At 39.2% G+C, this 12,651-nt stretch overlaps 1 protein-coding gene across 1 annotated transcript; it reads right to left on the bottom strand.

The window, feature by feature from the left end:
• Window positions 1-4,897: 4,897 nt before the first annotated feature.
• On the bottom strand, window positions 4,898-11,926 carry LOC127453673 (gamma-glutamylcyclotransferase-like). The gene is made up of 5 exons (XM_051720239.1): window positions 11,822-11,926; window positions 9,064-9,218; window positions 7,596-7,741; window positions 7,336-7,468; window positions 4,898-5,153 (listed from the first exon to the last, which is right to left on the bottom strand). Exons 1-5 carry the CDS (start codon window positions 11,892-11,894, stop codon window positions 4,986-4,988), a joined length of 675 nt encoding a protein of 224 aa, XP_051576199.1. The 5' UTR covers window positions 11,895-11,926; the 3' UTR covers window positions 4,898-4,985.
• Window positions 11,927-12,651: the final 725 nt, after the last annotated feature.

A 12,651-nucleotide genomic window follows, 5' to 3' on the forward strand; every position in this document is an offset into this window, starting at 1 on the left:
CATTCCAGCAGAAGAGGAAGTGAAACTAACGTCAAGAAATATGACCTCGTTCCCTGATAAACGCCCTGGATTGTCTCATTTCTGCAGTTTTAAACAATGCTTGAATGTGGATATTGTGGCGAGATCAGAGATTACTACCTTATTAAAATCCGCAACAATTTCACTCGTTAATCTGGTTTGGCATTGATTACCAAAAAACAAAAGGAGGCAAAAATAGTGAGGCACTTACAATGGAAGTAAATGGGGCCAATCTGTAAACATTGCAGCGTGAAGCATTTACACATTTCCCATTGATCATGGTATAAATATTGGGGGGGTTGTACTTGCTTGTTTTGATTATTGGAGGGGTTACCTGCCCCCCATACCTCCGGAATCTAAGCCCCTGGTGCAATCCAATTACAACATAATTAGTTACTGTAATCTAATTACTTTTAAGTAAAAAAAAGTAGTGTAATTCATTACATTTTAAATTCTTGTAATCAGATTACAGTTACTGACTTTCAATTAACCCTTAAATGCATACCTTGGGTCTTTAGAGACCCAGGACCTAATTTCGCCCTCTGTACCTCATATCCATTTTTTGGAGTTGTGCCCAAAACTTTTTAGTATTACTCAATCTATCTCTTATAAATAGTGTAACACAAAAACACTTCCATAAATTATATTTTTTATGATTATTTTATATCTATATAAGTTTACTATCACAGGATATCCATTTCTTTGTTTATTACAAGAGTAATTAGTACTATATTCATACAAATAAACACTATATTACTTGATATTCTGGGCAACAATGAATTATCAACAAAGATGAATTATCATTATTCCATATGTGTACACACATACATATTATACATGTTATTTCTTACTCAAGGTGGCACTGATATTTCAGTCATTTTACATTTTACATTGCTAGCTGATGTAGAAACAACGTGGAAGTAAACTATAGCAAGTGTAACACATGAACAGTATGATATGATTATTGTCATTTGGGTGTACTATTGAAATAATGTAAGTTTATCATCTGTTTTTAGACTCAATAAGTGCCTGAGAAAATATATATGTGTAACATAGGTGTAGCTAATGTATATCTGTGGCAGACAAGCCTCTTGTTCATCGGGAAAGGAGGAAGCAGGAACCAGATTAACAAACAACAAGACTTTAATTACAACATAAAACGCTGAACTGAAACATAACACACACGGACACTGCTGCGTGTGTCTCTCTCTGGCATCCCCGACGACTCCTTTATCTCTCTCCCACTGACTGGGCAACTCAGCGCCGAGTGTGCATCCTCACAGCCCGGCCACGCCCTACTCCTTGTCACATACCCCCACTACCCGATTCAAGACAAGACTTACTCCCCCCCCCCCCTCCCCCTTCCGTTCTGCCGCCGGCTGGTCTTCCCTGTCTCCTAGGAACCTGGGTAGGATGAGGGGAGGGAGGGGGAGAGAAAGAGAGAAAAGAAAAAAAAAAAAAACGACACCATTCAGTCCTCAGACAGCTGTCCAGCGATCCTCCGCGACGCCGGGCGATGGCACTGAATTTTGCCTCCTGGCAGGTGGCAGCAGGCTCCTCTGCATCCTGGCGGCTGGCAGCGGGCTCCTCCACAACCTGGCATCCGGCAGCGGGCTCCTCCTTCATCCTGGCATCCGGCAGCGGGCTCCTCCGCATCCTGGCGGACAGCAGCGAGCTCCTCCGCATCCTGGCGGACAGCAGCGAGCTTCTCTGTCTCCTGCCGGCCAGCAGCGGGCTCCACCACATCCTGGTGGCCGGCAGCGGGCTCCTCCTTCCTTTGGTGGACGGCAGTGTTTCTTCTGCTTCCTGGCGGACAGCAGCGGGCTCCTCCGCCTCCTTGCAAAATGCTCCAGTACCATCGAACCAATCCTCTCCTCGGTGTCGCAATTCTTCGTCAGCGGCGAGGGCTCTCTGACGGCGAGCTCACTGGCATCCACCAAGAGGCAGAGGAGCCGTTGCCATCCGTCATGAGGCGTAATCCAGTGCCATCGCCCGGTGTCATGGAGGATCACTGGACAGCTGGCTGAAGACAGAATAGTGGTGTGGTCGGGAACCGGAGTGTGTGTTTTTTTTTGTTTTTTTTTTATACAACCAAAAGACTTTTAATTAAACAAAACACAACATAAAACTGCTTTCCAGCATAACACAAAAGCGTGCACACACGAACACTGCTGCGTGCGTCTCTCTCTCTCTCTCTCTCTCTCTCTCTCGAACTGGCATCCCCGGCTCCTCTTTATCCCTCTTCCGGCTGATTGGGCTGATTCAGCGCCGGGCGTCCATTGTTACAGCCCGGCCATTGACAGCCAATTGCATCTCATGAAAGTTCACTATGGAAGTAATGAATCCTGTTCTAGATTTGTCCTGGTTTGTTGCATTATCACTTTGATTTATGAAAAATAAAACATCAAAATATATTTTATTATTTTCTAATTGTCTTGAAAATATTTGGAAAACTTGACACTTTCTGGGCATTTTGTACATCCATTTTTGATAGATATATAAGTGCCGGGTCTCTAAAGACCTGAATATGTAAGAGTATTTGGGGAAATTACCATGCATTTAAGGGTTCATTTAATTACTTTTAAGTACATTATAGGGTAATGTTTATTTTTTATATATTATTTATGTAGAATACATGAATTATGGCCCCGTTTAGATACTTTACTTTTAAGTTACTAATTAGTAATGTTATTACTTTTTCAAGTAATTAATTAATAAAGTAATATGATTGCAATCTTAGAGAAATAATTTTTGTCTACACCTTTATTGCTCAGGTCACATCTGACCCGTGGGTAAATAATGCTGGTTTTCAATGTGTTTTCATAAGTGAAAGTTTTACAGTCTCTCTCTCTCTCTCACACACACACACAAACACAAGCACCATATTTCAAATGCTCATTTCAACATAATTTTTGAATAAAATAACCCAGCACAAACTGCATCAATTCAGCAAATACTTCTTTACTTTTACTTTAGAAAAAAAGCACTCTTTCCAGTTAAAATGTTATGAAAGCCTGTGTTCTGTGTGAAAATATGTAGATAAGCCGATGACAATTTTCATGTTCATAATTAATAGATGAGTGTCATGTAAATTTACTGCAAATCTCTTGAATTCTATATGGGGCATTTTTGTCCTGAACATCACAGTTGTCATAGTTTTTAAACGACAGAAAGGCTTAGTTAGCTGCCGTTGCCAGACACGGTGTTTTGTTTATTCATGTCTTAGCGGCTGCAGTTAAACAATGCGGATGCTTTCTCTGGACTTTTATGTACAGGTCAACCTGCGGCCGCAAGGTGCATGAAAAAACTATAGAGAGAGACTGGAAATATAAATGAGTGAAGACACACCTCTGTTTGCGTGATTACACCAAGAGAAGATGGACATAATTACCCAGACTTAATGGGGTACCTAAGGGTTCAGTGCTTGGGCCTCTCTACTTCTTATTTACATGTCATTACTTGGATCTCTCATTCAGACACATGGCTTTTCCTATCATTCCTGTGCTTATGGCACATAACTCTAACTTTCCTTCCGGCCTGACGATCCTACGGTAGCTGCATGGATCTCAGCCTGCCTGGTAGACATCTCATGCTTGATGGAAAAACACCACCTCCGACTTAACCTAGCAAAGACGAAACTTCTCATTGTTTCAGCGATGCCCAGCTACACAACATAGCTACACCATTTCACGGACCACATCGCAAAGATTTGCACTGTACAACATTAGGAAGATTAGACATTTCCTATATTAGCATGCTACACAACTCCTTGTCCAAGCTTTTGATATATCTAGTCTGGACTACTGCAATGCTCTTCTGGCAGGACTTTCTGCAAGTAGAGTCAAACCTCAGCGTGTTTGGTTTTCAACAAGCCCAAGAGAGTGTACTGTATGTCACGCCTCTTTTCATCGAACTGCACAGGCTGCCAATGGTTGCTCGTGGCAAGTTCAATGCATAAATGCTTGCTTACAGAAAAGCCACTGGTTCTGTGCCCCCTATCTACACTCATTACTTCAAGTCTATTTACCCTCCAGAAGCTTGCGATCGGTGGGTGAACGGCGCCTTGTGATGCCATCTCATAGAGCTATAAAATCCCTTTCTTGGACTTTCACTTCCACCATTCCTCGCTGGTGGAACGACCTTCTAAACTCCATCCGAGCAGTTGATTCTCCAACTATTTCAAGAAACATCTAAAAATTTTACATCTTACGTCATCTTTCTTCATAAGAAAATGCTCAATCCATTATTTCATCACCGACTCTCACCTTCCTCCTTACTTGCACTTCTCTGAGAGCAATTTAAACTTCATATTGAAGCACTTCTCATATTATTGCCTCTATGACGAATTGCTATTGCTGTATTCCTCATTTGTACTGTAAGTTGCAACAGACTGTTGAAATATCTCTTTTTGTGTTCTGCAGAATACGTTGTCGTTTTGAACGACATTAGGGTGAGTAACAGAATTAGAGTGAACAGTTCCTTTAAGATTAGCCGTGTATACTGACTAAATGAATGGTTTTGCAACAAACGTATAAATGGCAAATATTTATAATAAATGTCAACTGTTTTCTTATGGTGCCATCAGCCAATCAGCATTGTCATGACACCATTTTCCTGTGGTTTCATATTGATCAGTCACATGGCAATTACAGCTCAGGTGATTGGCTCAAAAAGTTGTTTCCAGAATGCTCATGAGCAAAGATGGCAGCATGCAGGTACTAATGAAAGCTCTCTCCAATCACAAGTGTGACAAATGACACATAAGCAAAGCAAAAATGAATGCTTAAAAAGAAAATACTTTATGCAATTTTTTTGCTACCATACATTACAAATACTGCACATTTCTGATCAGCTATCCGCGTAAACAACACAACTAGCCTTTGAGAAATTTACTGATTCTTTACTCTGTAGAATACAGATGGTGATGTGGATACACATAGACTCTATGCGAGCATGTCTATCCAATGCTAATCATCAGATAGAATCTCCTCTGTCCTTTTTTTGGATTTTTTCAAAGCTTTCTTCAGTTCCTTCATCACCGACAGAGAGCCCTCGTACTTGTTGGTTTCAATTGATCTGAGTTTCTCCTGGTACTCCTCTGGAAGCCCGTTCTGTTCTGCACCCATCACAATAACCTGCAACACAGGTAAAGAGACAAGTTTTATTTCCCGTCAATTTTATAACTATTCTCCATTGTGTTCTTTATGATATTCCTCTGATTTGATTTGTAGTATTTCAGGAGAGGACATGATCAGCATAAAGTCTGGTCCACATTTCATCTTATTCTTTAACTGCACACTTAGACGGGAAGAAGCCATCTGACCAACACGTAAAGCAACCAATCACAGTTAGTTTAGTTTTTTTACATGCCGTTTAAGTTCGGGTTTATCTGAATTGAATTATACCACAATAATAGATTGGTGTGGAAAAAAACGACTTCAAACAATGCTGCATAAGACTCCGTAAACGGTTGTACAGAAAAAAAGATGAAAAATCTGACCTTAAATCAGGTCAAAATTTTGTTCATGTTTTATTGGCTTAAACTTTAGGCATCCTAGATAAACTTCTGATGGTAAAATTTTAACTGAGGTAAATGTTTTTAAAAGGCATGCAAATCTTGAGTCTCGTTTGTATGCATTTAAATCGCATAATATAGCGAGGGTCACGGTACCAGACCAATACAAACCTTTTATTGATCTCTTCAACTATGCGGACCCACCGGGGGGTCCAAAAGGGGGCAATATGTCGCAAAAAAAATGTCCGCTTTAAATGTTCAAGTTTCCGTATACGTAAGTCAGGCATATGGGGTACCCTTTGAGAGCTTAGAATCTGAACTTTCCATAGATAACCATCACTTCTGCATTTATGTTACATAAAATAACAAAATAAGGCCTGAAAACATTCACATCGCATATCAGCGCCACCTAGAGGTTATGTGGATGAAATATGAAAATGAATATAAAATAGCACTTATATAGACAAATCATATATCAAATGAAAGCTCTCGTTCTCAGGAATTTTGTTGCCCTAATACCACAGTTCGAAAGATTTTCTAAAGAATCACAAAGTGAAATATGATCAAATACAGCCATCTCTTTTGTTTACATGATAAATGCTGCTGTAAGTACCAAATAGCTAAAAACTTTATATTTGCTTTTACCATTTTTACTTGTCTGTGAGCTTGCTTGTCTGAATAATCTAATGTTATATCATGGATGTCCAGAACAAAATATGTTAAATCATCAGAAATATGTTACCGACTATTGATGATAAAATCAATGGAAAACATCTTCGCAAAGGGGAGGATCTCAGCTTTCTAATGACACCTAGATTGAGCTTGTAGTCCACTCAGAGGCCGAGATATTCAATGAAACAATGAGGGTGGTGCTTGAACTGAACATTAGACTGAATGTCTATGGACGAGCACATCTGTGAGGGATAAAATGCGTTAGAGCGCCACCTACATTTCAGATCTGGTATATTGTGATGGAAGGTGATAGAGGAAAAATTATTTTTTCTGGTACTTGCTGCCATCTAGTGAAATAAAATAAGACTTTCTGAGGGGAGATGGAGTGAACAGAACCAGAATTACATGCTTACAAAGTTACATTTATTTACTCACTATTGCCAATTTTTATTGGCTTGATGAGTGTTATTTATGGACCCTGTATATCGATTTTTTTTTAGGACTTTTTGTCATAAAAGTAAGTACAAATTATTTCACAGACATGACTCAGAAAATGCAAAGCACAACAAATAAATAAAGGGAAACACACGAGGAAAAATCCAGAAGTACTGGTTGCCTGAATTGTATAATTTTGTGCCAAATGATAGAGATTCTTGCATTGTAAATATTACAAAAATGATTGTGTAAAACATGTTCCAGATGTTTCAGTTTAATGTGGTTCTTGTTTTGAAGGGCAGTATCACTGACCCAATGCTTATATGGCTAAAACAAAGCGAGCTGGGCAAACGCTAGAAACGCTACCACAACATGGTCCTTTTTCTTGCAGCTCAAATAACAAACTCATTTTGTTTTGATGAATGATATCAGATAACTCGGTTCAGAGAAGCATATTTTTCTGGTTTCGTTGTAGTATTATTTATTGTTTTAAGCCACAATAGATGCAAAGCTGACAAAACCAGATATTTAATTATTTCAAGTTGTGTGCCACTAAAACAAACCAAAAACACTTAAGAGCCAATAGTAGGCTTTCTGTGGCTAAACTCAAGTATTTAAGTCAAGATGATGACTTTTACATTTAAAATAAGTGTATGAACTCCCTAACTTAAAGCATGCAAGTATGTGAACTGTACCTGTAGATACTGTGGTGAAGGTGGTCCGTACACGCAGCTGTTCATCATATACGTCCGACAGTTGAGATCCTGGCCACTGGCAGAGACGGACACCTCCATTGGGCTATACGTGCCCATCTTAACATTTTCCTGACTGCCAACATAGAGAAACATACACCAGATATGTATACTTCCTTCAAGAACTGCCAGTCAAGTATAAGTAAAATTTTTGCATGATTATCACTCATAATGACTGTGTGGGGGGGTCTGAAAGCTCTTACCTGTCCAAAGACTCGAGGTCAGATATATTCATCCTCCACACGACCCCCCACACTTCATCACCTGGACTGTACTCAATGGTTGCAACACCTCCATGCCAGCGCAGACTCTTAAGCCCTTTGTGGTTCCCAAATGCCAGTTTATAGTCCTAGAGAGGTGAAGGAGATGATTGATAGATAGACAGGCAGACAGATAGATAGATAGATAGACAGACAGATAGATAGACAGACAGATATTTCTGTCTGTCCCTTCATCTGTCCGTTTATCTAACAATCTGTCTGTTAGATAAACAAACAGACAGGTAGACATATAGACATACGGACAGATAGGTAGATAGACAGACAGACAGACAGATCGATAGATAGACAGACAGACAGACAGACAGATTGATAGATAAACAGACAGACAGGTAGATAGGTAGATACACAGACAGGCAGACAGACAGATAAATAGATAGGCAGGCAGACAGACAGATAGATAGACAGACAGATAAATAGATAGATAGACAGGTAGGTAGATAGACAGATGGACATTTCTGCCTGTCCCTCCCCCTGTTTATGTAACATTCTGTCTGTCTGTCTGTCTGTCTTTCCTATCTATCTGTCTATTTGCCTGTCTGCCTGTCTGTGTATCTACCTATATACCTGTCTGTCTATCTACCTACCTACCTGTCTGTCTGTTTATCTATCGATCTGTCTGTTTATCTATCGATCTGTCTGTCTATCTGTCTGTCTGTCTGTTTGTTTATCTACCAGTCTGTCTGTATTAGATAAACAGACAGACAGATGGGTAGAGAGATAGATAGATAAACAGATAAACAGACAGATAGACAGACAGATAGATAGATAGACAAACAGGTAGGTAGATAGAGAGAGAGACATTTCTATCTGTCCCTCCGTCTGTCCATTTATCTATCTGTCTGTCTGTCTGTGTATCTACCTGTCTGTCTGTTTATCTATCGATCTGTCTGTCTGTCTGTCTGTTTATCTATCGATCTGTCTGTCTGTCTGTTTATCTATCGATCTGTCTATCTGTCTGTCTGTATTAGACAGACAGATGGGTAGAGAGATAGATAGATAAACAGACAGATAAATAGATAGACAGACAGGTAGGTAGATAGACAGATAGACATTTCTGCCTGTCCCTCCCCCTGTTTATGTAACATTCTGTCTGTCTGTCTGTTTATCTATCGATCTGTCTATCTGTCTGTCTGTTTGTTTATCTACCTGTCTGTCTGTATTAGATAAACAGACAGACAGATGGGTAGAGAGATAGATAGATAGACAAACAGGTATGTAGATAGAGAGATAGACATTTCTACCTGTCCCTCCGTCTGTCCATTTATCTATCTGTCTGTCTGTCTGTTTATCTATTGATCTGTCTGTCTGTTTGTTTGTTTATCTACCAGTCTGTCTGTAGTAGATAGATAGATAGATAAACAGATAGATAGAAAGAAAGAAAATATCATACCTTGAGTCTGGCCACACAGTAAACAATTGCTGATGGATTCTTTAGCTGCAGTCGCTCTTTCAGCAGGTTACTGCCGTAAGCAAAGTACAGGAAGGTGGATCCGTTCTTGTGATCTGTGCTGTTGTTCATCTCTAAGGCTTCAGTGGACAGAGGGACTAGGAGGAAGAGAAAGAGGAAGAGGAGGGACAGGGTGAGGAAATGGAAGAGGGACAGATCGCTGTGGAATGACAGTCAACAGAGCTGCAGAGTGAATGGTGTGACAGAGATGGAAAACATCTCTTTTACAGAGCATTCACAAACACTCCATTCTCATGCAAATCCATTGTGCCCCGTACTGCTGGAAATGCATTCAACTGACACTAAACACACTAGAACATTTGTGAGCAGGAACTTTCCATTGTCACCTGTCCTTCTTGTGTAGTAACAGGGACAGCCATTGGCGAGCCGTTAATATTATGGTTAAATTTGTTCATATAGAGTGATTAAACTCCACATAGCACTTTCAAAACATCCACTGCTATTGGACCACAATACATGTGCCTATTTTCAGATTCTTCCTGAATCACTTCCTCACACTCTCTCTTTAAGGAAGCAAGAAAATGCTGACAAAAGCAAGAAGATATTGTGTTAGATTATTGAGCAGCTTATGAGGATTTCACAAATAATTTGATCATTTTAAAGACTAGTTTTGTGCGTGTGTGTGCTTGTCTGGCTGTTATCAGTTGGGATTTTCCTATGAGTTTTTATAATGGGGTTTTTCAATTTATGAGTAAAATAAGGTCCGTGGTAAACATTACTTGACGATATGTGGACGTTTTGTTCAACAACATAAATACACACTTTCACACCTCAAACGTGAATTCTGAAGCTGCTGTGTTTTGTTTTTGTTTTTAATTTAAGGTATGTAATTCAATACAGCTTCGAAATTCGCATTTGAATGCACGAAAGTGTAATTTACGTTGTTTACCACCACAGAACTTGTTTTACTCTTAAGTTTAAAAACCCCATTATAAAAACTCCAGAGGGAACCCATGGCGAATTAGACGAGTTGGCGAGTTCACCGTGACATCTGACAGCTCTATAGCAACAGAACGGAAATAAAGTGCAATAGTTGTTCATTGCTCAGTGAGGAAATTGACAATCCCAAAATCTGTCATTTTATCAAACAGAATAGAATGTTTTAGAGTGACTAAAAGCACAAAACATCACAGAATTAATCAAATCCATTGCTAATATTTACTGATGTTTGTTCTGTTGTTTCCCACCAAAACTTATGTCACATCCTGGAGGATGATGTCATTAAGGAACCGGCTTTGCAGGGGGTCTGGGTAGCTCAGCGAGTATTGATGCTGACTATCACCCCAGGGGTCACGGGTTCAAATCCAGGGTGTGCTGAGTGACCCCAGCCATGTCTCCTAAGTAACCAAATTGGCCCGGTTGCTAGGGTGCGTAGAGTCACATGGGGTAACCTCCTCGTGGTCGTGATTAGTGGTTCTCGCTCTCAATGGGGCGTGTGGTAAGTTGTGCGTGGATTGCGGAGAGTAGCATGAGTCTCCACATGCTGTGAGTCTCCGTGGTGTCATGCACAATGAGCCACGTGATAAGATGCGCGGATTGACGGTCTCAGAAGCGGAGGCAACTGAGACTTGTCCTCCGCCACCCGGATTGAGGTGAGTAACCGCACCACCACGAGGACCTACTGAGCAGTGGGAATTGGGCATTCCAAATTGGGGAGCAAAGAGGATAAAAAAATTTAAAAAAGTGAATTCTAGAATGGCTAAAATCGCTTGCAGCACCATTAAAGGTGAAAAATATTTTGTGGTTTTTAAGTCAAGAATATTTTAAGTCAAGTTTTCTAATAGTTGCACCAAATGACCGGAACAAAATGTGTCTTTTCATACAAATGCCAAAATATTGATATTTAATAATATGACAAAATAATGATTTGTTTTTAAAACTTCACACACAGTTTTGCGGATCTAAAGAGGTCTTTTCTTTTTTTTTTTATGATTTTTGTCTTTGACTTTGGTGGACAAAAGTTTTTCAAGTATTTATGATATTTTAAAATATTTAAACATTTTTCTTAAGAAATAATAATAATAAAATATTATTCAGCACAACTCATGCCAACATTTTATTTTTTCAAGAATTTCAGCTGTTAATTAGACTTATTATTATTATTATTATTATTTTTTTTTTTTTTTTTTACTGTCTCCGGACGGTCACACCACATCTTTCAGCCCCAGAAAAAATATGAAAATGACTTTGAACTAATTAATTGAAAACATGTTCATCACAGAAGAGGTGTGTTCAAGTCATTGTTTTGTGTGAATTGCATTTGTAATGTATTTTTAATTAATCAATTATTGTCCGTGTCTAATCTATATATTTATACATACACACACACACACACACACACACACTACTATGTAATACAGATGTTTTATTTATATATATGAAATAAGTGAACTTATTTAAAATTCACCCTTATGTTCACATCATTCTGATATTGTGATTTAAAATAAAACCAAAACCAAAAATACAATTTCCATCTGTAAAAATCGATAGTTAATTATTATATCTAATATATATATACTGTGGGGACATGCTGAAAACTGACCCATTTCCAATGTATGTGACATAAAGCACAGCAGTTTCAAAACAAAGATAGAGTATACACATGCTTCCCTCTATTTTACACATGCACAAGTAGTTGAATACTGTAGTTTAATAAGATATGAAGTGAATTATCACCCACCTGCTGAACAGAGAAAGAAAACCCCAGCTGTGAGCAGCATGATGCTGATGATGCAGGTTTGACTGAAGGACATTGTGTGAGTTGTTCTGTGTTAATGGAGAGAAGGTGAAAGAGAGAACATCTGGACCCAGATGGTATCATTAGCACCACCCCCTTCCTCCCATTGACCAATCACTGCTTTTCTAGGGGCGTGAATGTAAATACAAAGAGTTTGATGCCAAGTGTGTTCAAGCAAAGGAAAAATACATTCATGTTATTTCGAATTATTTTACACATTTTTATAAGCAACACCTAAACTTTCATATGACTGTTTTTTTTTTAGGTACCAAGACTTATAATTTGGGCAGGACATATTAATATAAATTTGGTTGTAATATAGCAAATGTATTAAACTAAACTGTGTGTTGTATATTTTTGAAGGTAACGTCTCCTGTGGATACAATAGATAACTTTACAATAAAAAGCGATTTTAGCCGATCAGCAGACGCTTTTATCCAGAGTGACTTACGAATGAGGAACATTGCGAGCAATGTGTCATACAAAGTACAACAACATCTACAGTGTTGTACTACCAAGCTCTCAAGGTGGCTGGAGTAGTATAGGCGCTAGCGCAGAAGAAAGAGACAGAATGAGACGTTTTTGTGTGTGTGTGTGTGTGTGTGTGTGTGTGTGTGTGTACAGTAAGTGCAATTTGTGTGGATTGGTTGGAAGCTCATTCCACCACAGTGGAACAGAGAAAGTGATGGGACCACCAGGCGCTGCTCATTCATAGACCGCAGAGAGCGAGTTGGAGCATTGACCTGGAGAAGTGAATTGAAGTAAGAGGGTGC

This window comes from Myxocyprinus asiaticus, chromosome 16 (assembly GCF_019703515.2).
Source record: "Myxocyprinus asiaticus isolate MX2 ecotype Aquarium Trade chromosome 16, UBuf_Myxa_2, whole genome shotgun sequence".
Lineage (NCBI taxonomy): Eukaryota > Metazoa > Chordata > Actinopteri > Cypriniformes > Catostomidae > Myxocyprinus > Myxocyprinus asiaticus.